This window comes from Pangasianodon hypophthalmus, chromosome 14, assembly GCF_027358585.1.
Source record: "Pangasianodon hypophthalmus isolate fPanHyp1 chromosome 14, fPanHyp1.pri, whole genome shotgun sequence".
Taxonomy (NCBI): Eukaryota; Metazoa; Chordata; class Actinopteri; order Siluriformes; family Pangasiidae; genus Pangasianodon; species Pangasianodon hypophthalmus.
The window spans coordinates 7,341,380-7,368,270 of NC_069723.1; the positions used below are offsets into that span (position 1 = coordinate 7,341,380).

The 26,891-nt window shown below is 37.3% G+C and overlaps 1 protein-coding gene across 6 annotated transcripts; it reads left to right on the forward strand.

The window, feature by feature from the left end:
* Nucleotides 1-309: 309 nt before the first annotated feature.
* sytl2b (synaptotagmin-like 2b) lies at nucleotides 310-25,902 on the forward strand. Of its 6 annotated transcripts, XM_053239949.1 has the most exons (20): nucleotides 317-662; nucleotides 7,408-7,661; nucleotides 7,809-8,023; nucleotides 9,218-9,369; nucleotides 9,481-9,544; nucleotides 10,953-10,995; nucleotides 11,228-11,318; nucleotides 13,240-14,220; nucleotides 15,309-17,963; nucleotides 18,790-18,882; nucleotides 19,188-19,241; nucleotides 19,379-19,473; nucleotides 19,831-19,944; nucleotides 20,152-20,321; nucleotides 21,288-21,390; nucleotides 21,551-21,712; nucleotides 21,980-22,058; nucleotides 22,765-22,864; nucleotides 24,186-24,391; nucleotides 24,505-25,899. In XM_053239949.1, the coding sequence occupies exons 3-20, from the start codon at nucleotides 7,983-7,985 to the stop codon at nucleotides 24,651-24,653; spliced, it is 5,352 nt and encodes a 1,783-aa protein (XP_053095924.1). In that variant the 5' UTR covers nucleotides 317-662; nucleotides 7,408-7,661; nucleotides 7,809-7,982; the 3' UTR covers nucleotides 24,654-25,899. The 6 variants fall into 6 exon arrangements, with proteins under 6 accessions (XP_053095925.1, XP_053095924.1, XP_026780450.3 ...); XM_026924649.3 differs by lacking the exon at nucleotides 7,809-8,023 and having other exon boundaries at nucleotides 318-662; XM_053239947.1 differs by lacking the exon at nucleotides 7,809-8,023 and having other exon boundaries at nucleotides 318-662; nucleotides 13,243-14,220.
* Nucleotides 25,903-26,891: the final 989 nt, after the last annotated feature.

Consider the following 26,891-nt stretch of genomic DNA (forward strand, 5'->3'; position numbering starts at 1 on the left):
GTTAGTTCCTCTGAACACAATAGATCCAAACACAGAAATAGTTATAGGAACACAAAATGTCAAGTTCAATTCTATTCTTAAGTTTGCACAATTCTAGTCTTAAGTTTGCGCATGTTTATATTGCCGTCTTTCATTTTGAGAACAGGATCAAATTTTTTTAAAATCCAAAAACTGAATTTTGTCCAATTCAGTCTTTGGATTTCAAAAAAATTGATCCTGTACTCAAAATGAAAGACGGCAATATAAACATGCGCAAACTTAAGACTAGAATTGAACTTGAACTGTTCTGAATGGAGGAATGCAAGACTCATATCATATCTAGATTTTTGCTTGAAAAAATCTTGTTATTTGTACATCAGTTGTAACTCAAAATATCACTCATAACATGTATTAATTTTGCTTATTTTTGTGAAGGTTATAGCCAGTTAAACTTCTGGACTGGACTTCATATGTCTATGAGGAGACATACAAGTACGGCTAAAGCAACAGTAGCAAATGCAGGCATAAATTCTTCCTTGGTCTGCGTGAGAGCGCCTTCACACCCACCCACACGCACACACATACACACACACACACACACACACACATACACACACACTCACACACTCACACAGAGCTACTCTGTAAACATACTGCAGGATCTTCTCACACAGGAGCTAAAGGTAAGTGCACAGAAATTAACACTTTATGTGTGAATTCAGTGGGATTTTGAACATATTGACTGTATGGGATAAATGGAAAACAGCCTTGCTGAAAAAAAAAACCCAAAACAATAGAAACCATGGAATTTGTAAGGGGTTTAATGGTTATAATGTGCATTGTATTGGTTGTAATGGAAACTGTAATGGTCCCTGTGGGTCTATACTGGTCATTTGTTGCCTTCTATTGGTGGCATGTTATGTCTAGTGGATACCATTAAGGACCAATAATTGTAATGGTTTTACTGGTTAGTTGATGGTTTGTAATGGTGTTTGTAGTGGAAAATTTCTGTGATGGTTTCTATTGTTTTTTTTTTTTTTTTTTTGTCAGCAGGGAGGTGAGAGCACCACGGTTTTCATAGCCTCCATCTTTACAATAAACACCTAAAGTGCTGAATCAACATTTAACCTGTTCATTTGTATACAGCTGGAGTTATTAACACATGCACATTATTTTATTAACGCCTGAGGAGTTACACAAATAACTTTGTTGAATTAATACATAATGGTGCTTATTTGTATTCAGTTGGACTTATAACTGTTGAATTAGTGGCAGTTTTGTATTACAAATACATTGTTGTATTAATGTTTACAGTATTAAAAACTGTAAAACTTATATGAGGACAGAAAAAGAGGGACATAAGCTAAACTGGAATAAATAAAGGTGCAGTTTGGAGTGTTTTAAATACTGTTTGTTATAATCAGGTTATAATCATGTGATTTCAAAGCAGTGATGTGTCCTTCACGAACGAGTCGACTCTTTGAACCGACTCTTTTAGGTGAACATGCCAGCCAGGGTTGATAGATGTGCTGTTACTTTTGTGTACTTCAGAATCAACATCCTTCCATTCAGAACATCTTTTCAGTATCTGAGCTGTTCATTGGTGTGGATGATGAGACGTGTGTTTGACTTTGAGCTGTGTGTATGAGGTAGACAGGGAGGATCCGATTCACTGAAGCTTAGTGGTGAGGTGATCAGTTACCAGAATAAACTGGAAATAAATCTTAATGAAGCACAGACACACCAGCCACAATAGCATTATTATAACAGCATTATTACTGTATTTGTCATTGCACATTTTTAATGCCTTGCTGATTTGACAAATTATTTTAATTCATTTTATAAAATGCAAAGTAATGTTATTCTGTTAATTAGAAGGTAGAGTGAGATTTCAGTGGACAGCCATAATTAGGCAAAGAAGAACAAACACTGTCCATAATGTGCCTTTGTAATTATTATTAAACTGTTTGGGAGCCGAAAGAGTCGGTTCTTATTGGAGTCAAATCATATGACTCACTCAGAAGATCCAGAATTCCCTATTTCAGCGGCAACATGTCTCATGCCTTTATGTTTTTCCTAATATTAGCCCCGCCCCTGCAAATTAGCCCCGCCTCCGCGGGAACTCATCATGCTTTTATACGCTCCATATTCGCACTACATTCGCACTTCCGGTACCAGTAGCACACAGAGAGAATATGAACAACTCAGTAGTTTTTATTCAAATAGCCTTTATCTACAGAATTCTCTCTAGTGTCTACATGCATTCATTTTGGCTTCATATGGTGTTTATAACAGACCACTTCAGAAACAGCTCTGCCTGTTAGAGAGTAAGGGACCGTCATAAAAGTGCTTATATTTAAATAAACGTTCAAATTTCCACAGAAATTTTAAGAGATTCTTAACAATAAAGCCTGCAAATATAATTTAAATAGTTATTTAATTATTTAATAGTTATTTTACTATTGATATATAAATTCATCAAATCACTCAAGTGGCTTTTATTGTCATTTCAACCATATATAACTTGTACAGTACACATGTTCCTAGAGGACCATGGTGCTACATTAAACAGCACAAAACTAGATGAGAATGCACAAACCTACACAGGACTGCATAAAGTGCATGTGTGAAAAAGTGTGCAAACAGTGCAAAACATGCACAAACAGCGCACTGGGTGTGAATGGGACACTAGTCCACCACAGGTCACCATGCACACTCATTCACACTCTCACTCACATCTAGGACAATTTAGTGCAGCCAGTCCACCTGCCAGTATGTTTTTTGTGAGGTGGGAGGAGCTAAAGACCCGGGAGGAATTTAAATAAAATTTTTAATATTAAAAATTCAATATACACTATATGGCCAGAAGTATATAGACACCTGACCATTGCATCCACCTGACCCCTCATTTACTTCTATAACAGCCTTCACTCTTCTGGAAAGGATTTCAACCAGGTTTTGTGTTGTGGCTTTGGGGATATGTGCCCATTCGGCCACAAGTCACTGAAATCAAGCGAGAAGGCCTGACTCGCGGTAGACATTACGGTTTATTCCAAATGTGTTCAGTGGGGTTGAGGTCAGGGCTCTGTGCAGGCCACTCGACTTCTTCCACTCCAACCTTGGCAAAGCATGTCTTTATGGACCTCGCTTTATACACGGAGGCATTGTCATGCTGGAACAGGTTTGGACTTGGCTCCTTAGTTCCAGTGAAGAGAAATCTTATTCCTACAGCATACAAAGACAATCTAGACAGTTGTGTGCTTCCAACTTTGTGGCAGTTGGGGGAACAGTTTGAAGAAAGCACAGATATTTTATAATGGTAATATGTTCACATACTTTTGGCCGTGTAGTGTATTTTTACCTGTCAGACCTACTCTATAAATGCATTGCAGGACAGGTAATAATTGCGACTCACTACAAGAAATACATTTTCAAAAATCTTTGGTGGAATTTTAATTAATTTTTGATTGATTCATTCATTTATATCCTGGTCACAGTTGTGGTGAAGCCAGAGTCAGTCCTAGGAACACTGGGCGCAAGGCCTTCTTTTCCTTAGAATTACTGGAATCACAAAGCAGCAAGTAAAACAGGTTAGTGTAGGTACTGTGGTTGACTGAGTGAGATCCATGAAAATCATGAGACACATCAAACCAAACATCAAACTTCTCTTGAACAAAAACAGACTTGAAAAGCTAACAGTTTATAAGAGTCTTTGATGAAACTCTGTGGAAAACACTTGTATAATCAGATGTTACTCTCAGCAGCTGAGGATACTTCCTAGTCCACATTGCTTTTTTATATTGTAAAAGAAGTTGTATCTTCTACGCTAGGCTAGGAGTTAGCTAAGTTACAGAAAAGAGCAAGTGCTGATATATGCAGGTAGCTAATCTTCAATAATTGCTTTATACTGATAAGGGCAGCACCCTTTTGTGTCCATCCTGGTCTGAAGTCTATTGCACAGCATCATATGAACATTCACACATGCTTGCATTCATTACACCTAGGGGCAATTTAGAGTAGCTAATCCACCTATCAGCATGTTTTTGAGAGGTGAAAGGAAACCAGAGGAACTGGAGGAAAGTCACGCAGAAATGGAGAATATGTGAAACACCACACAGACAGAAACCTGATCCTGTGAGGCCGTAATGGTACCAGATTAGCAGATATTTGAGGGCTTTCGTAAGGACAATTCTCTAGCTTCAGTTTAGAGCAGTCTACACTATGTTGTATTTTATCAGGTAAACCTAACATATAGGTCACTTTGTACACAACTGTATAAATTTATTGACTGTAGTCCCTCATGTATATTCACAATATATCATTCTCTCTTTATCTTATCCATCAAGATACCACCAAAGAAACAGCTAATATATCTGACCTAATATTATTTGGATGTAGACCTTTGACAGTATAGCAGTATGGATACTGCCATGATAGTGGCATGTTAGTGGCTACTGCACTGGCATGAGTGTATCAGGCTCCAGAACCTACCAACCAGAAAAGTTACCTGTCAAGAAGAAACCATGCAAGCTCAGCCTCAGTATTCAGTTCCTTTGAATTTCTCAGGCCTCTCTATCACTGAAAAGCCACACTGATGTTTACGCACCTTCCAATTTCTTTTTGTATACTGTATACTTTCTGTATACTTTATACTGTATTCTGCATACTACCATTTTCTGCTGCACTCTTTATTTTCTTATCATGATCTTTGTTAAACATTGGAACTTGTTGGTATGTCAGGCTTCTCTACCATTGCTTCAAGATATATCAGTAACTCCACCATAATCCCAATCTTATCTTCTCTATAAAACTAATATTTCACAAAGAAGAATAAGTATAAAGAAGTTACAATTATTAGAGTCATTATAATTCATAAACAGCCATTATCATGCATTAACCTTAACAATCTTTTTTGCAGTGATTATATATGCACCAAAACTTTTCTGTCCTTTCTAGGTAAAGTACAGAGAAAAAGTGTTATTTATCCCTTTATAGGCCAGACATGTGATGTGTTTACACCATCAAAAACATTTTTATGTACTGAAGCTGACTTTCTGGGGATTAGAGGACAGAAGGCAGCAAAGTCCAGAAATAAAACTCATTAATGTGTTAGTGAAATGTAATTATAGGTGCATGTTAAGCCATAAATACTCAGAAGGGATTGCCTGTGTCCTGTTATATCACTTATTACAAAAGAACCCAGCTTAAATTAATTACCTTCACACTTTATTCAGCTTTCATTTTTTTTTATATAAATATAGACGTTATATAACACCATGTAATGTCCTTCAGCCAATAAATTCCGGTTTATTGAATTAAATCTAATTTGTCCAGACGAAACATCATGACAGAGTAGTAAAAGATCAAATATGGAGGGAAAGAGGTCCCATGATTTGTACTCAGGTTAAGATGAAGGTTGGGTTTTTGGTTCTCACTTTTCTTCTGATTTCAATGAAATCCAGTGAAAATGTTTGATGGAAATTAGTTGCATATTTGTGCAAGTATGAAAGGGATTATGTTATATTTCTGTTTCGGAAGATAATTATAACTTATAATGTGTTCCATTTCTATAGTGCCTATTTCTATGCACTCAATGGTCTGCCCTTGATTAATGTCAGTCTGATCTTACGTACCACCAACAGACCAAAACTGGTGGACCTAAGAGTCCGTACAGGAGTGTAGAGCTGTAGAAGCTCAAAGAGATAAGGTGGGGTGAGGCCATGTATTGCTGTGTATGTGAGAAATAAGATGCAAGACTTATTTACTAATTAAATTAGTATTTATTAACTTATTGTTGGCTGCATCAAATACCAAAATACCAAAACCAGTCATCAGAAATCTAAAGTACACTAAATAAATAAATAAAACAGACATTCCCAGTGGAATGTGCAGTGCAACCTGTAGCAAACAAACTTTGCTATTGTAACGTGTCAGACCTCTAATGTATTTGGAATGATGAATGTATACTCAAAGTTCTCATTAGCAAAGGGTTGCATTCATAGTGGGGGAAAAATGACTTGGCCTCAGTCATTAGGCAACACCCACTCCTACAAGGTGTGCTATCATATACATATATATATACTACAGGGAAATTAACTTTTTAGCAAAATATCTTCCTAATATATATATTTCTATCTAAAATATATATATATATACATACATATATATATATATATATATATATATATATATATATATATATATATATATATAAATATATATTTATCTATCTATAATATCTATCTTATAATATATATATATATATATTTATCTATCTATAATATCTATCTAATATATATATATATATATATATATACATATATATATATATATATATATATATATATATATATATATATATATATATATATATATACATATTTTTTTTTTCAGATAGCCTTTAAGAATGCTTTGACAAAAGAACAACATACTGAAATCATTCGCATGGCTGGATTAGGAAGCTGTCGCAAGGTTGCGATGGACTTTAACAGGAAACATTGCAAGCACATCACACACCACACTTGCCAAACTGGGAGCCAAAGTTGGGCGAGACGACTCTGTGTGTGTTTACAAAGAAATGGCAATCATTTAGAGGATGTTTTATAAATAAAAAAGTATTAATTTCCCCTATGTATGGAGACTTTTAGGACACCCTGCACATACAGTATATATGTATAATGTACATACATATATATATATATATATATATACATATATGTGATTTCTCATTACTTTGCTGTTCTGTTTAAGCATGCTGTAAAACTACTGAGCAAATAGCATATTTGACATCTTTGCACAAATATTTGTTCAGCTGACAGACATAAGACGTACTGTACTTCTGAATGTTAGAGGATAGGTTGTGGCTCATGGGATGTTTTATTATTTGGGACTCACTGAAGCAGGTGTAACTTACAAGTATTGATCAAACCATTTTTACTGAGTCCTAACTTGGTTCAAATAGTCAATCATTAAAAAAGCGGTAATAAATTGTACTACTGAGGAATCACTGAAAATAAAAAGGTAGACCTTGCACATCATGGCTTTAAGTTCCACACTGTATGGACGGGTGGTGCATATTTAAATAGATTGTGCTAATATAATTTTTATACAGTATGTATAAAAATAGACTCTCTTTATTTCTACTTAGACTTTTGGACTGCTCTTTTCAACTAGTGCAATAAAGTGGCTGATTCTTGTCAAGGCCAGAACACTCCAGAGCACTCTGTGTACAGACAAACACACTTCAGCGTAATTGGTTTTCAATTGAATATACAGTTTGAATTGCATTAGATTCAGTCATGTGCTTTCTGGCAGCTGAGAGGCTGAATGATCATTACGTTTATCCGATGTAAAAAAGGATGTCTGATCAATTGGTGAGGGGTTCAGGACAGTGTTGAATCTTACATATTCTGGCTGTGTGTTTTGTAGATGGTGCTGTTCAGTAGTGTGTGATGAAGGATTTTGAAGGCCAGAACTGTAAACGAACTATAGTGCAAGCACCAGTGCCTACCAGAGAGGACATCATTGCTTTCCACATAAGCCTGAAGAACATTAGGAAGATTTAGTACTGAACTGATCATCATGATAGACCTGAGCTACTTGACTGAGGAGGAGCAGGAGGCGATTATGGCGGTGTTAAAGAGGGACGCAGAGCTGAAGAAGGCAGAGGAAGAACGAATCAAGTAAGTCCCCCCTAGTGATATTGAACATAATTAGATCCTAAACAAAACATTTTGCTGTCTTGAGCAGAACAAGCCAAAGTAAAGAAGTGATGTTTGTCTTGTAATGTAATAAAGCTCGGGCTGATCTCTACCTCTTATCACTCACAGGACTGCTTCAGGGTGAGTCGACTAATTACATTACCTTCGGCTTTACATGAAAAACATTCAGATGGTGCTAAAATGGCCATATGGGTGAAAATGAAGTGCTTCTCTACTTTGTTACTAAGTGTGAACCATTTTGAACAGCCAGTACTAAACAGACTGCACATGTAATGGAAGAATATGGACATAAAAGGAGGAATGCAGAAACTGGCCACAACTAGGTGATTTCTTTGCTTTGCTCAACCATGGATAAAAGGATTAAGACTACCCTTGTGGAATAATTGCCCTGCCCATTTCACATGACCAGCATAGTTTCCTTGAAATTGAGAATGTATTCCACTGGCCATGTCTAGATGCATGATTTTAATCAAATTGCTTTGATTTACTGCTATGGCTCACAACATTTTGTGTTATGACCTTTTTAAATAACTTTTGGACCATGTCTTAGAGTTGATTTTAGGACTGTGTTGAGTTTCTGTCATTGTAGTTAAGAGAAAATCAGTTTTAATTTTCACTTTCAATTATATAAAAAATAATTAATAATTCATAGACAATACTCTTGTTCTTAAGAAGGTTTCTTTTCTTTTCATTTTTTTTTAACAATTAAATTAAGCCCTTAAGTTTGTTAACATGGTACCTCTGGGGCAACAAGTAATAAAGCTGTAGTTGAATGTAATGTTCCTTGTGTGACAAGCTGTTCTCTATCTTTATTAAGCAAACATAATCGTCTCAAGACACTGTCAATAATGTTAATTGTTCAGGAGGCTCAAGAGCAGATGGGTATTGCTTGCGTTCAGCTTAGTGGAATTTTATGTTGCATAAAATTCTCATGATATCTCACTGCATAGATTTTTCTATTTTTAGTACACTGAAATAGGAGAACTGGTCCAAGTGGCAAACTAGTTCCGTAAGTTCAAGACGTATATACTAAAACCATGCAAATAAATAATGTACCATACACAAAATCTCACTTTGTATTTAATTCTGAAGAAAAAGTTCAGTAAAACCCTGCCTTTTGTGACATTCAAAATAAGATATTTTTTCTGTTCTATTGCTGATGAAGTAAACAAATTTGTGGCTCTTAGAATGTGTAGTATTTGTCTTTAGCTGACTGTTAGTACATGATTAGATTTTAAGTCTTTGCAAATGTGTGCGTAATTAATAATATATTGTATTAAACTTGAAGCTTTATTCCCATATACAGAGTCAAGATGTCAAGGTCTTGACCCAGGCAGAAGAGCTTGCTAGAGTTAGATGCCCCATAGTGAAAAAAGTGAAATGGATTGCACAGTAACTTCCATGCACAAAGCAAACAAAATGCCAAAATAATTACAAGGATTTGTTGGCCTCACCTGACTTTATAGTCATCTTCACACGTTTGAACTGTTTCCCCTTATTTTCTATTTGCATATTAGGCATTTGCAAAAACAAGGCCCTGAGGAGGGCAAACTGAAGTACATTACAGGGGAGTGGTTTTATGAGGTAAAGTCTCAGAGACACCAGGACAGAATTCACGGCTCAGATATCATCATGGCATCCATGAAACAGAAGAAACCCATGACAGTAGGTGAGTTTCACGGCACTGAATACACAGAAAGAAGTTATGTGCTGGAGTAAACAGTTACGAAGAGACACCAAAATAAACTTATCTGCAGTAACATGTTTGTCTTCTCTTTAGAGTTTTTGACACAGTCATGGAGAGAGCAACCACAACCAATGTCAACAGACAATCTAAAGGAAAGGTGATAAACAATGTTCCAGCAATACTCTAACAGTTTTTCCTACTTCAGTCCTACCTTGTATAAAACATTAAGGGTGTACTGTCGTAAGGACAACAAGTTCATATAGTATGTATCATCCACTGCTTACAGAGATTAGTCTAGCTAATATACTTGACAGCACTCTGTGTTTGTCAGTTAAGGTGGAACATAAAGTTATACCCTTAGCTCATACCAGAAAACCTTGTGCAATGTAAGAAATTGCTGTTTGAGTAGCTCGCTCCTCTCATACTTTGTTCATGTGTGTTTTTGAGGTGTGGAAATCTTATGATTCGAAGTACCGGGTGACTCAAACAAGAGTCAACAGAGGCGTTTGCATAACATGGTTTCAGTAGACCTTAGTCTAAAAGCCTCTTTTTATTGCTATGCATGTAAATAAAACTGCACCGGGTCAGGATATTAGTGATAAGTGAACAGATGTTTGAGGTCTTTTCTGTTATAAGAACAACTAGAACTGCATAGTGCTGAAAACTTAGAATCAACAGGTTGATTCTTGATTACTTGAATGAACGTTAAATTTAAAAAATGGATTAATATGGACATTTTTACAAGTAAATATTTGTCTGAATGAAGGCATTCTGACTCAACTTGGCACTTGACACCGAGAATCTTAATTTACATGTACACTATATGACCAAAAGTTTGTGGACAACTGACCACTGTACCCATATGTGCTTTCTGAGCATATCATTCCAGATTTTGGAGTGTGGCTGTGGGATTTGTCCAGTCAGCCACAAGAGCATTAATGAGGTCAAGCATTGATGTCAGGTGAGGAGGCCTGGGGTACACTTGGCGTTCCAGTTCATCCCAAAGGTGTTCAGTGGGGTTCAAGTCAGGGCTCTGTGCAGGCCACTCGAGTTCTTCCATCCCATTCATGTCTTATGAACCTCGCTTTGTGAACAGAAGGCATTGTCATGCTGATATATGTTGAGGCCCCTTAATTCCAGTGAAGGGAAATTGTAATTCTACAGCATACAGTGACATCACAGGTTTAGGAAGGCTTAAATATGTGTGATTGTCAGGTGTCCACAAACTTTTGGCCATATAGTGTATATAATGTAGTCCAAGGTTCATGTGCATACAAGGAGCATTAGTTCAAAATGCACAGGTCTGAAAAAGCATGGAATTTATAGACACTGCTTTGCAGATGTGGGGAAGTATGGAAAAACTTTTAGGAAAAACTAAACCATTTTAGAAAACAACATGTATTTTGTAATTAATTCTGTTTTCTACAACAGCATTCCTAATAGACATCATATTTCATGTTTTCTCTTTAAATGATACAGTTAAAGACATTAAAATTAGCAAGAAAACTGAACATGTCAAGGAAAGGTTAAACAGTGTGTATTCACACTCTTTCTCTTTGTGTAAGTAACAGGAGACCAACCGAGACTCAGCAAGAACGTGTAAACAGGGTAGGCAAACTGCTTACTGTTCACTATAAAACTATATTTTTCCACTGACTATATTATAAGCATTGTAAAGAATCAGCCTCTTGTGTAAAGAATTTCTTTATTATGGATTCGACACATTTAATTTTTACTTTTACCTATTTGAAGATCAACATGTTCTATAAAGAATTTTAATAATATACACCACTATTAATAAAATCTTTCTTAATCTTACTTTTTCTTCTTTTGTTTCCAGCAAAGGCACAATCCTTTCAATAATGTTCCAATTGATCTAGACTTTGATTTAACCAATGGAGCCTCAGTGCCTGAAATTAAGAATCCACCAGGTACAGGTTACACACCATATTATCAACTATGTGTAATACATGGTGTTGCCAGTTTATTAGGTATAATACACCCAAATCTGGCCTGTGCTGCTGACACTAGACAGGATGGTTCAATGAACTCATACTACATGTGCCAAATTCTATACCTTACAACTCTTGCACCTAGGTTTCTGAGATGCTCTGCACTCCACATTTGAATTCAGATATGATGTGCCTTGTGGTGGTCTGGCTAGATGCTAGGCTTGTTGCAGAATTATCTTTTTAACTTGTTGTAGAATTCTCAGTAAGTACTCGAAAAGAGTTTGTGCACTGACTGGGTGCATAATTCTTAGTAAACTTAATAAATTCCAGCTAAAAAACTTATAATCCAAAAATGAATGGTAGATTATCATAGAAAAGCTGCATTTAATAGAACATGAGATTTTGGTTGACTAGACCATCATCAGTGCATAACAGTCACACAAAGTCTTAAATACAAAGGCAGTATGACCTGACAATCACCAAAGATAAATTAATGAACAATTCATAATTTGTCAGTAAGAAATATAATTATATTTTTTATTGTGAGCCATACAATACCATATCCTATCAACCAAGCTTATCTAACACTTCATAAGCAGGAAGTGTGACTGGTCAAATTAACCAATGACTACAATCATTATATTATAGCATAAAGGTTATCAAGATAGATGCATAAATAAATATCTTAATATGCAGACCTGTTCATTAAAAAAAAAAAAAGCTAAATTAAAATAATCAAGCCAATTTGGCCATTTTGAGCACACAAATTTTTGGAGTGCAAATTTATTTCCTGGAATTTATAGAATATTTACTAGACTTTCAAGTCACATGAGAAAATTTGTGTACCTAATAAACTGGCAGCTTTGTGTATACACTTACTGACCACTTTATTAGGAACACCTGTATACCTGCTCATTCATGGAATTGTTCAATTAGCTAATCATGTTGTAGCGGCACAATGCATAAAATCATGATTCAGGACAAAGGCTTCAGTTAATGTTCACATGAAATATCAGAATGAAGGAAAAATGTGATCTCAGTGACTTTGATCATGTCATGGTTGTTGTTGCCAGATGGGCTGGTTTAAGTATTTCAGAAACTGCTGATCTCCTAGGATTTTCATGCACGGCAGTCTCTAAAGTTTACACAGAGTGGTGCAAAAAACAAAAACCATCCAATGAGTGTCAGTGTGGACAGAAACGCCTTGATAGAGAGGTCAGAGGAGAATAGCCAGACTGGTTCAAGCTAGCAAGAGGGCTATGGTAACTCAAATGACCACTCTTTACAACCATGATGAGCAGAAAAGTATCAAAGAATGGACAACACACCAAACCTTGCGTTACAACAGAAGACCACATCAGCTTCCCAGTCCTGTCAGCCAAGAACAGGAATCTCAGTTTACAGTGAGCACAGGCTCATCAAAACTGGGCAGTTGAAGATTGGAAAAAGACCATCTGAACTGCAGAACCTCCTCTCACTGGATTTCCTTTGTGGTTTTTTTTTTTTTTTTTTGCACTATTCTGTGTAAACACTAGAGTTTGTTGTGTGTGAAAATGCCAGGTGATCAGTAGTTTCTAAAATATTCAAAAAAAAAATGTCTGGCATCAACAACCATGCCATGGTCAAAATCACTGATTTTTTTCTCCATTCTGATGTTTGAGGTGAACATTAAATGAAGCTCTTTACCTGTATCTGAATGATTTTATGTATTGCACTGCTGCCACATGATTTGCTGGTTAGAAAATTGCATGAATGAGCAGGTCTACTGTTGTTCCTAATAAAGTGGTCAGTGAGTGCATAATAAAGGTACTTGGTTAGAACCTGGTTCATGGATGTGTTATTAAGTACGACTGTTTCATTAAGTGGTGGTTCACCTATGTTTACCTGCATACATCTCCAGCAGAAGTGCTATCTTCACTAGAGACTCATGAAGGATCAGAAATCGAAACCAAGGACAAAGTCTTTGATATTTTACAAGAAACAACCCCTCGTCAAAAACCTGTGCCAAAAAAAAGAACTAAGCTTTTTAAGCTCCAGAACCCAGGTGCAGACAGCACCAGCTCTGTCTCCACCCAGAGTGTGTCTACAAGTTCTTCTGTGTCCACACAAAGTGTGTCTACAGGCTCCAGCACCAAGTCCCCTGTGTCCACCCAGAGCATTTCTACAAGCTCAGACAGTAGGTCTACTCTGTCTACTCAGAGCATGTCTACAAACTCAGAAATCAGGTCCCTTCCACCAAAAGGTATCCTCAAACACAGTTCCAGCTGCAGCTCTGGTGACTCCAACATCAAGAGCAAGCTGCCTCAACCCCTCAGATCCCTCAGTATGGTTTCCACCAAGACTGGTCCTGAACAAATTCTTGAAGAGAATGCAATAATTCAGGAGAGGATAGAAGAGTCTTCCTTCAATTTAAAAGATAAAGAACCATTGAAGCCCACTTCCCCACTGAAGTCTACCTTTCCAAAGTCACGACTGCCAGTCCGATCCTCATTGCTGTTAAATTATCCAACACAGACAGCTCAAGAGAAGCCAAAAATTCAGCCACGACTGAGTCTGAGTTCCAGCACACAGTCAAATGATGAACAAAAAACAACAGACGTACTGCATACAAAACAAAAATATGAAAATAGTTTTGGTCAAAATTGGTCAACATCTGCGGAACCAGAAAAACAAAATATAACTGATGGTATAATGAAAGAACCTCTGTCCATTCCTAGAACAAAGGCCAGGTCACCATTTGAATCCCTGTTAGCTAAACCATTAAATGAGAGCACTACCCCTCAAATCTCACCAAAGAACCTGGAGAAAGAGGACAGTAAGACATTCAAGAGGGAACATGAAAAGACAGAAGAAAAAGGGGACCTTCCTTTGAGCATTACAGGTACGATCAACTATATTATCCTGTTTTCAAAAAGCTGTTATTAGATAAGGTGTGTCTTCACCAGTGTTGGGAGAAGCTAGCTACAAGTAATGAGCCTACTAGCTTAACTACTAGCTACTTTTTTCACTAGGTTTTGCAGTACACCACCATTTCCCTGTTCAAATAATCAGTTCAATGTTATTTTTGAATTAAACGAATTGCAATCTTCAAACTATTGTATGCATCAATCAATCAGGTTTAATACTTATCCAATCATAATTAGTGAAGAATGAGCATTGGTGTGTGCACCATAGGATGGATTCTTTCAGTGATGAAAACTATCGAACATCCATGGCCATATTTATGAATGTTTATGACTGTGTACATGCAACAGATACATGTTTGTTTTCACAGAATCACATCATCACATAAAGGTGGCAGCTTGTTATGTTTTTGTTATTGTTGTTGATTAACTAGCTGGTTAAGTTATGAGGGTGATCAGGAGTGATAGCATTGGGTGATGAGTAATTTCTGCTTAATAGCTAGCATCAGCCAATATGAAAGAACAAAGACCGCATGCCCATTAATCTTAACTAGCTAGTTAGATATAACCAGAAACTAATTGAACAAAGAGTAGTGGAGTGATCCGCCTGTGTATCTGTTGCCCTTTTTGATTATTGTGGTTTTACAGTTAAGTAATGATAACTACTTCTTACTAAGCATGGTTTACAAACAGAAAAGCAAAATCGCTTTGGAATACTCCGTACAATGCATCTACATTTTTATTTTGTGCAATAAAAAAAAGCTGCACAGTAAAATGAAAATGTCACAGTTGATTTTCCTCAGTTTGAGAAGGTAGCTTCAGGGTAGTTAGTTACTTTTTATAGTAGCTTGTAGTGTAACTAGTCACTTTATCAAAAGTGTAGTTCAGCTGTAGCTTAACTTAGCTACTTTAAATCACAAGTAACAGTCGCAAAGTTGCATCCCCAACACTGGTCTTCACACACAATCTATGATAAGTTGTTGTTTTAGATTAACAAAAATGTCTCATATTTTTTTTTATTTTATTTATTTATTTTTTTTACTCAATAATATAATGCATTTTACAGCTCAACCCGTATATGAAACCAACCCAACTAATGCCTCCAGTAAGACTGATGTTTTCCTTTTGGCACTTGAAAGTGACCACAGGCCACATCCATTCAATATAAAGATAACTAGAGACACTAACATGAAAACAGAGGACTGCAAAGATCCTCTCATGGTGAACTCCCATTCTCCCAAAGCCTCTGAAGAACAAGGGGACTCCATTGCTAAAGTTCTTGAATGGTTCAGCAGGAGCTCAGACAGCAGTGATAAACTTGACTGTGAGGACATTATACAAGACACTGAAGATGATATCAAGATTGAGGACATTGACTTTGAAGATGAGATCAATTCAAGACCCAAACCAGAGAACAATGTTTACTTGATAATTCCAAGACAGAGGGATGAGGATGCTGCTATGATGAATGATGTATTTTTAAAAGAGAGAGATTTGGCAGTAGAGCTGAACCTGGATAAGAAAGAACCTTCTATAAACTCTCAGGGTGTTCAGGAACTAATTGGTCAAACTAAGCCATTGAGGGCAGAAGCACTCCCTGCCATGGAATCTTCTACTATATTCAGCCAAAGATTACCACAGGACACCAATAATAGACTGTTGGACCCTGAGAAAACATGTCCAAAAGAGAAAGTGCTAGATACAGTTAGCAAAAAAGAAGAAAGCAGAAATGCAGACAGGACAGGAATTCCAGACAGTAAGCCCACTCAACATAAACTGGACCTTGAGGAGAGACAGTCACCAAAAATTGCCAATTTGAGGTCACTCTGGGATAAAGGTACCACTGAGGCCCCAACGATGCTGGTGAGCAAACCAAATATAAATTCTGAAAAGGAACCTCTTGACCAAAATATTGTTGTCAGGAAGGTGATTGAGTATGAAGAGGAACCAACCAAAGTTGACATTAGTCCAAAATATTCAGTACTTGAGAACAAGGAACAATCACATGTAAAGGATGTTTCTAACGTAGATGAGATACAATCTGATAACACCACCTATGAACGTTTAAATAAGAAAGAGGCCATTGTCAGAGATAAAGCAAAAGATATGCAAGCACCCATGAGTAATATAAATCAAATGAAAGATATAATGACTCTGAGCACCATCTCAGACAAAGATGTTACCAAAGTTTTGGGCCAAAAATCCTCATCTTCACTAGATTTTGGGCTCCAGATGGGAGACCAGAGCAATGGAAATGTTGGAGGAAATGTTAATAGTAATGAGGAAGGACCTACGACTGCAGCAGTACTAGAGCTGGACCAAAAAGTAAAGACAGAGGAAAAAGAATCACAGCTAAAACCTCCACCATCATCTGATGTTCACTCGCAGCAACAAAATCCAGTCCCATTAGCAAAGCAAAGTGGGGAGCAGCAAGACAGCAGGGCAGAAAGGATAAAAGAGCTCAAATCATTCTGGGAAAGAGAGAAATTGCAATCAAAGATATATATGAAATCAGCAGCAAATGGCGCAAACGCATCTGCGACATCCACAAAGCTGAATAAAAGGTTCACCAAATCAGAATATGATCTTAGATCCATTGGGACAGAATCAGAGGCAGAAACTGCAAATTTTACAGTTCTTCCGCTACAAGACAGAATAGAAAAGACAGTCACAGGAGAAGGTATGAACAGATTACAGTTTAAGATGCTCCGTGACTTCTGGGCAGGAGCAAGCCAGCAGTCATCCAATTTTGAAAACCAAACTCAAAATCCATTAAGTCAGGAAGTTAAACATACAAAAACTCACAAAGAGGTAACTCAGCTTGAACTGGTAGATGCAAAGCACTCTTTGAACCAAAATGTTTGCCCAAACCAGTCAGACAAAGGGTTTGGAAATGACAGTGGAAATGCTATGCCTCCAAAAACAGACAGAGGGCTCCAGTCATCTTGTCTAAAAGAGAAAACTGTTGTCAAACATCCTGATACTGGTACCACAGTTAACTTGTATTACTCTCCAACTGAGCCAGATGTTCTGAGATCATCTTATTGTCCTCAGCCAAAGAGTGGCTCACAGTTATCTTCAAAAGATACAGCATCTCCTAAAACTCCAGGGATGCTCAATAAAGAATCACAACAGCAGACTAGAAGTAGCGTCAAAGGAACTTTAAACGGAAGAGGAAATTCGCTTCGACGTGCCACCAGCATGTTTGCAATAAACATGGAAGATCAGGGTCAAGATTTACTCTTGGAGTCCAAGAAAGTATCTGACACAGTCCTCCCACAGCTTGCAAAGACAACAGAAAGTACAGTGTTGCCATCCACAAAAACACCAGAAGCTAATTTACAGGTGAAAAAGTCTCCAGAAATCACCAAGAGTAAGCATAAAGCCACTGAGAGAAGCACTTCAGAGGATTCTGATTCTCAACCTCTTGCCAGGTCTTTTGTTCCCCGAGACTACCAGCATTACCTGGGAATCACAGAAAACAAAGGCAAGTACATTTCTCCCCAAGGTACAGAGGAGATGAATGAATTAGTCTGCACCTCATTTCAGAAGGCCGGTAGTGAGAGGTGTTGTCCTGAGCAAGCTGACACTCCCCTAGACTCTGCAGAGCTTTGCACCAGGAGAGGGAGCTTGGGACTACGACCCAGTGCACATGCTAATGAAGATGTCAACCCCAAGACCTTAAACAGAGTTGACTCCTTCTCTGGAGCAAGTGCAAACTGTGAGACATACTCTTTTTTTTTAATTTCCACAACTTTACCAAAAGAATGTTTAATGTTTATGAGAGACAAAGTAGGTGCTTTATACAGCTATAGGTGAAGTGTAACTTAAAATCCTAAATGAATTGTTAGGAAAAAGGTGCAACACTCACTCTATCTAAAATAAAAGCACTTTGTTGGGTTATTAACATGACATTTTAGCCCATACGAAGGCCTTGTGAAGGGCTGAAAAGTCATATTTTAACCCAATAAATTTCCTGTTTTATTGTAATATAATATAATATAATATAATATAATATAATATAATATAATATAATATAATATAATATAATATAATATAATATAATATAATGTAATATAATATAATATAGAGTGAATGATGCAATGTTTTTATATTAAGATCATGTTAAATGCTTTCAACAATATTACATTTTAATGATGTTAGGTTTAGGGAAATATTTAAAATTAAGTTACTTTTCCCATAGTTCACATTTTTAACAGCTCAAGAATTTGGCGGCTGTGAATGAATATCACATGCATGCAATTTGCTGTTCTTACTACAGACTGGCAGCAATTTTTAAACACTTGTATGTGCATATAAACCTTAAACCTTGAGTCAGACCCACCTATTATTTTTGCAGTAGGGTCCATGATACAATACTAGGTTTTGAAGTTTTGAAGTTCCTACAGATTAAGTGTTGTGTCTTTGCTCTCTCTTTGTGGCTTTACAGTATGCTTCAGCTTTGTTGCTACAGTATATCCTTATTGCAGGTTTCATCTAGTCTTATAGGACTGCTCTTATTTAATCCTTTTTTGCATGTGTGGCAGTTTCTGAGGTGAGCCTAGTTCAGGAAGTGCTGAGACGGGCGGCCACTAGACCTATATACCATAAAAGCCTCGAAGACATTACTGCAGTACCAAGTGAGCAGTAGTTGTATTCAATGTGAAACAAAATATGAGTCATGTGGGAATTCCTTTTGTAGATGTAATTAAGCCAATCTTTTGAAATATTTGCCAAAAGCAAAAGCAATATCTGCATATCTGTAATAGCTTCTCTCCAATCTGTAACTACAATTCTTCTTTTCATTGTTATGACTCTATAAATCTACTCCTGTAGTAATGTTATACCTCTTTTGTCTGTATGGTGGGTGAAATGACTCATTATGCAGCAATGAATTGTGAGCTTGACATTTTAATATGTTTTGTTGTGGTCCGGTCTTCCATAGGACAAAGTAGAAAAAACAAACATGTGGATGATTTCATACCTGGCAGCTATGCAAGTATGAAGCTTTCTATCTGTACAAAAAATTTTTTAAAAGGTTTTATCATTAGACATTCTGAGAATTTAATAGGGTAAAAACAGAGGAAAACATTTAATGTTCTTTTTTATGTTTTGTTCTTTTATACATACATACAGTCTCTAGCACTCCATCCCCATCCTCATCTTCCTTCTCAGATAAGGAACGCTTGAGGAAAATCAGCAAATCTGTTCCCTCCTTCCTGGAGAACGAGGTACAGTATGATTATACGGAACGTTTTGTCAAGGTAATCTATCTTCCTCTAGATGATTAAAAAAAATCTGACAGAACTAAAGGGTTCCCTACATTATTTTCCCCAAATATATTTTCATTTATCAGGTCATTAAATGTCATGATTTATCAAAACCTACAGAAATGCAAAACAGCAGAATGATACAGTATGTTATATATGTTCTGAGACTGGTTAGGATGTTCACAGCACACAGTAATAATCTGAACTTTGTTAGAGGGTTCATTTACAGACTTCAACAGTAAGAGTACTGCATGGGTCAGTATTTTTAATATTGATCAACAACAAACAAGTATTGATTAGTTTGTGCTTATTATCTAGAATGATGGAGATGAGAGTGATTCGGAGTGCAGCTCCCACAGTGGCAAGTACTGGAAGAACAGCAGCCCCCAAGCTAAACTTAGCAGCAACTTGCGCATGGCCACGGCGTCTTCGGTATGCTGATGTTCATTTGCTTGATGCCCATTTAATACGTTTTTATATTAGAAGATTTTCTGGTGACAGTCTTTGTAGGATATCACAAGTCACCCAGATTATCTTCAGCTGTCACTATCATAATGCACTAATCATAAACTACTACTACTAGTACTACTACTAATTCTCCTGCCCCTCAGTGCCTCATCATGTGTTTGACACCCACAGATGAGCGGGAGCATAATGAGCATTTCCAGTTCGGACTTTGCAAATGTTGAAGTTCAAGGGACCATCCAGTTTTCTATCAACTATGTCCAGAAGCTGAGGGAGTTCCACATCTTTGTAGTTCAGTGCCAAAATCTGGCCGCAGTAGATGTGAAGAAGAATCGATCTGACCCGTGCGTAGCTTGGAATGTTTGTACTACCTCAGTCTCTTTAAGTGTGATATATACTCACTTTAATAGGAACACTTATTCCCCTGCTCAATCATGCCATTATTCAATCAGCCAATCATGTGACAGCAGTGAAATGAATAAAATCATGTTGACTACCAGTCAAGAGCTTCAGTTAAAGTTCATCACAGTAAACATCAGAATGGGAAAAGAATGTGGCTTAATGAATCAGTGACCATGGCATGGTTGTTTGTGCTGGATGGGCTAGTTTGATTATTTCAGAAACTGCTGGTCTTCTCGGATTTTCACACACAACAGTCTGTGAAAAACAAAAAATCCAGTGAGAAGCAGTTCTGTGGGTGGAAGTGACTTGTTGATGAGAGAGGTCAAAGCTGGTTCAAGCTGACAGAAAGGCTACTTTAACTCAAATAATCAATCTTTACAACCATGGTGAACAGAAAAGCATCTTAGAACACACAACACATCGAACCTTGAGGATCGCTGAAACTGGATAGGTGAAGATTGGAAAAAGACTAGACGACCATTGTTCAATCTTCAACTGTCCATTTTAGGTGAGCCTGTACCCACTGCAGCCTCAGACTCCTGTTCTTGGCTGACAGGAGTGGAACCTCATGTGTTCTTCTGCTGTTGTAACCCATCCACCTCAAGGTTTGACATGTGTTTCCTGAGATGCTTTTCTGCTCACCACGGCTACAAAGACAGGTCATTTGTGTTTTAGCTTGAACCAGTCTTGTAATTCTCCTCTGACCTCTCTTATCAATGAGGTGTTTCCACTTGCAGAACTGTCACTCATTGGACAACCATGCCACGGCCATGCTGGTCACTGATTTGGATATTGGCTGATTGGATACTTGCATGAATGTGCAGATGTACCGGTGTTCCTAATAAAGTGGGCGGTGAGCGTATATTTGATCAAATTTAGATGCTTACTCATACTTGCTCTTGTTTTAGGTATGTTAAAAGTTATCTTATACCTGACAATGCCAATTTGGGAAAAAGAAAAACATCAGTGAAAAAGAAGACCTTGAACCCAACATATAACGAGATTCTGAGGGTAAAGATTATAAAACACCTTACACATGTAATGTATTTTGGTGGTGTTAAATTGCAAGCAATCTAAACAATAAAAACATAGTTACATATATTTTATACATATAAATGTAGTAATAAAGTTTAACCACAATATTTTAATTTATTTTTTTAACCTCATACAGTATAGAGTTCGAATGGAGTACTTAAAAACCCAGATCCTTAACCTCTCTGTTTGGCACAATGACACATTTGGTCGCAACAGCTTCCTGGGAGAGACAGAGATTGACCTTTCCAACTGGGACTTTGGAAACCCTCGGATTAACTGCTTATCCCTCAAACCAAGGGTATATTATGGCTCTTTTCATTTTTAGGAATTCAATGTATACATTATATTTAAGTGCCCAACTCTAAAACTTTCTTTTTATAAGCAGTTTTAACTAAAAAAATCCCTGACTTCAATGTGGTATCAGATTTTTGGACCCTACTATATATTTTGTATCTAAAAATAATTTTATTTCCATCTAAGAAATTTGAGGTGTTGGATTAATCTGGTATAATACATATTTTGTAGATTAAATGGTTTTGTATTTTCTCAATATCTATCCTTTTAGACCACAAGCAGCATCCTGCCCACAGAGGATAGAGGCGAGATGAGACTGGCCATACGGTTCTTACCTCACATCTCCCAGTGTAAGAGCTGATGACTTTTCTATGACGTCTGTAATTTCTTATCAGTTTGAATCCAGTCATTTGAAGCCTCATCTTTCAAACCTCTTTCAAACCTCTTTAAAGCTTGAATCAGAAAAATCCCTTGTCTAGTAGGGGTTCCCCACAGACTATTTAGAGAGCCCCTGTCTTAAATATATTAATTAAATTAAATTAAATTCAGTTTTATTTGTATAGTGCTTTTAATCATAGTCACTGTCACAATGCAGCTTAATAGAACACAAGATGGAGATCCCTAATGAGCAAGCCAGAGGTAGAGACAGTGATAAGGAAGACTCCAAGAGAGAAACCTTCATTGGAACCAGACTCAAAAGGGTTTTCAGTGGAACCAGACTCAAAAAACCCATTCTCCTCTGGGTGACACCAGATAGTGGAATTATAAATGATTACAGTGTACATATGTAGAAGATTAAAGACAAACAGTGTTAAGTGCATTGAAGGGATGCTGAGTATGAGCATATTGTGACAAAGAGTTCTGGGATGAACACATTACAGCAGCAGTTACATCTTTTAATGCCATTTGTGTATTAGGCTGTCAAATAAAGTGAATATAAAATTTAAGTCATTGAAGTAAACAAAACAGGTCCATACAATAAGTTAAGATTATTTTATTTGGTGGTAATATGTCCTTTCTTTTATTCTATTTTTTCCTCTTGTCTCTCTTTTACAGCAAAATCAGTCCTAGGCTCAGGTGAAATTCACATCTGGGTCAAAGACTGCAAGAACCTTCCTCCAATCCGAGGTGTAACTATAAACCCATATGTGAAATGGTAATGTCCTCAAAGAGCATAAGCTATTGGTTTATGGCTCTGATACTTTTATTTTGTTGCTCTTCTGTTATATTGTGTAATCATGACAACTAATTTGTATGTCATATATGCAGCCATGCACAGCCCTGCCAAATTTAATAGTGTGTAAAAGAAGTATTTTTTTTTTTTGCAAAATGTGATCTCATCTGCATATTGCCGGAGAATTAATGTCATGTTCCTGCAATCTATATAAACTGCATTACACCAGCTCCAACATCAAAAAACAATTTCACACTCTAAAGTATGTACAGTTTTATATATGTAAGCCGAAGGAGGTCATTTGAAAGGGAGAGTGAAATTGTAGCAAAACCTAGGAAAGACAAAATATTTATTCCTTTACTTTAATATTTTAATATTTATCCTTTTATTTTTATTTTTTAAACAGTGGCCCTAAAATGCTGTCATAGCAATCGTAAAAGCTGATACTTTGATTGAGAAAGTTAGTGATATCCTACCAGCATTGATACTGCTTTTTATTTTTTATGTATTTTTGATGGGAAAAAAGTGCAGCAGAATGGATGGAGCATGTTTTTGCAATGTCTCACCACTGGTGTAGATTTATATATTAGTTAAAATAGAAGTTTGTGCTTGATGAAAAGCCCCATTTAGTGTAAATTGGACCTCATTATCCACAAATTGTTTGTTACTCCTGTTTGTTACAGATATACTGTAATAATTAAATCTGTTGTATTTAGTTGGGATTTAGGGCAAGTGGCCTATTTATGTTGAAGTGTCTTGGACATAAATAGTGAATATCTGCACTTTGAGTCAGGAAAATATCCTATTCTTGCCTCTGCAGCAAACAGGGGTCTCAGGAGGCAGTGATGCATGTCCATTTTGGGTTTCAAAATCCCATCTCCCTGGCAGATTTTGACTGACATACACTTTTGCAGTACTCTACCTACATTAACATAGCACACTGATTTCTAACCATGAAATCAGTGTGCTATGTTAATGTAGGTAGAGTACCACCCCCCAAAAAACAAAAAACAAAAAACACAACATTGTAGAAAATCATGCTTATGCCAGAATGAAAATGAAATAAGCCCTGTGATACAATTTAACCTAATTATTTAAATATTACTTCACTCATGCCTTCTATGATGGACATGCATTTAAAGTTCATTTAAAGCCATTTTAATTGTTGTTCCACTTACATTTCATTAAACACCTCACTCTCTGTCTATCATTTTCTTCAGTGTTATCTCGGTTCTACGTCAAGATTAATGTTAATATTAATCCTAGCATGCCTGTCATGTTTTGTGTGTGTTTGCTTCTATAGTTATGTTTTGCCAGACACCAGCAAAAAGAGCTGCCAGAAGACACGGGTGTTAAAGAGGACACCAAGTCCTGTGTTTAACCACACAATGGTGTATGATGGATTCAGGACAGAGGACTTGAAGGAGGCCTGTGTGGAGCTCACAGTGTGGGACCGTGACCGACTGGCTGATCACCTGGTGGGAGGACTGAGACTTGGTCTGGGAACAGGTACAGACATATTACTGGAGCTGGAAAACTTTATAATCTATCTACTAAATCTATCGTAATATTTAAAGAAGTAGAGCTTAGTAGGAACACTTTGTCTTCCATCCCTCTCACAGGGCAGAGTTATGGGGCAAAAGTGGACTGGATGGACTCCACTGCTAAGGAGGTGGCTTTATGGCAAAGAATGATGGATTCGCCAAATGAGTGGGTGGAGGATGTGTTGCCTCTGAGAATGGTGACAACAGCAAAAAATACTCGGAAATAACTTTGTTTGAAAATGTCAAAATGCAAGAATATACTGTATGAATAGTATTTTTAATTATATTACTTAGTACTTCTAATCATATAGTGACATTAAACAAGTGAATATACATTATAATTACCATTTTTACAACCATCCTACTGATATTTAAAAGCATCTTATTTTATTCACATAGCTTTAGATTGTGGAGGATATTTGAATAAATTCACAGCATTTGGTGTCACTGACTTTGTCAGAAACTGACATACCTATTGTCATTTTAGCTGAAATTTTAAATTCACCTAATAAATTGTTGTTTTGTTGACTGTTTATTTATTGTAATCTACATTTTTATGCTTCCACCACTAGGTGGTATAATGTCTCATCCTTTTCACCAGGTAGTATAATGTTTTCAGACTGTCTGTCTGTCCAAGGATCTGTACAATCTCATTAGCACAATATCTCAAGAATGAATGGTTGACTATTTGTAGGATTTATATGGAATTGTCACTGTAAGTAGCAGATTAACTGACTTGATTTTAGAATTGATCCAAACAGGTTCAAGGTCACAGCAAGGCCAAATATTTTTTCTTCAAGAGCTTCCTTCCTATTTGAAGTTGTTTTTTTTTGTAAGGGTACTTAAGGCATACAAATTAGTAACAAGAAGGACTAGACCTGTTGGCGGTGGAAGCATTCCTATCCACACCACTGGTACCGAGTTCTACTTGGTCTAAAAAGTTGGACTCACATGGATATTTTACGAAATGCTAAACATTTCTGTCACATGGGGCTTGTCTCATGAAGCAGGACTTATTGTTTAGCTAACTTTCAATTTGGTGGTTTACTTCTTAATAGATTACCTCACAACTTATGCTGCACACATAATCTGCACTATGACATGTTCAGGATAAAAGACTATAAACAGCTGTTGAATTAGCTGTCAGAATTCTTTCCTTATGTAGGCCATTAAGCTTCCACAGTGGTAATAGTTTTACCACTTCTTGAAAATTTATGGATTTAGGAGCATATATTGTTAAATGGTCACTTTATGGCTATTTAGGATAACAGGATATCAGGATAACAATAGCAATATTGTTGTTGGAAAAAATCAGGATAAAGGCACACTGAACAATACTTAGCATCATGTGATAGTTTGGAGTCTGTTTATTATTGTGTGTGGGTGTGAGATTGGACACAGGTGTGCATGATTAGATGTCAGGTGAGCTTGAACACACCATTGAGGCAGTGTGCTGGGGAGTGTAGTCCTGACCACCTTTGTAGGCCACGGTGTAGCATGAGAGCTGAAGATAGTTGCAGATTCTGGCGCTGACGTGACAGAACCATCCCTCCAAGTAGCTCACACCGGTAGCAGGACATTTCTTTGGTCTGCCTATAGGTCGTGGAGCAGGACATCGGGATGATGGACATGGAACCTCATTGCCGGGGGGGGGGGGGGGGGGGGGGGGGGGGGGTTTGGGGTTCAGAACATTGGGTGGGTACCTATCACCTTTCCTCTGGGCTGTATCCCTCCCATTAAATGAGCTCCAGGAGTTTGCCATTCTTAAGATGTGAGTTGATTTCTTGGATGGTGTAAGCCAGTTGTCCCTCAATGAGTGCAGGGGGTGTTGAAGGCAGAATAGTGAATCTGGGGTGAAGGGTTTCAGTCTGAGACATGGGAGGATGGGGCTAGGCAGCAGTGTTGTGGCACTTCATTAATATGTTGTAGAATTTTGTAGTGGCTGATGTATCAGGGTGTGAGCTTCCTGCAGCCGTGTGGGACATAAAGGTCTCTGGTGGAAAGCCACACACAGTCACTGGGTTCATACTGTGGGGTTTCACCTCTTTGTCGGTCATCGAATTCCTTGTACCTTTGTGCCACCTGTTTGAGCCTCTGGTGAGTGGTTTCTCATACCTGCTCACTCCTCTTAAACCACTCCTCCACTACAGGTGAATCGGTGACTGTCGTGTTCCAGGGGAGCAAGGGTTGAAACCCGAGTACGCATTGGAAGAAAGGTCAGTTGAGTAGCTGAGTGCCTTAGTGAATTTTAGGCAAATTTAGCCAAATGGAGGAATTGGGCCAAGTCCTCCTGGTTTGTGGCACAGAAGGTTCTCAGAAACCTGTCAATTTCTTGGTTCCCTCACTAAACACGGTCATTGGATTGTGGATGGTACCCCAAGGTGACTCTGACTGTGAATTTTTCCATGAAGTTGGTCCACACTCATGTTTGGTGTGAGTTTAGCTGTCTTAATGTGCTTGAGGTT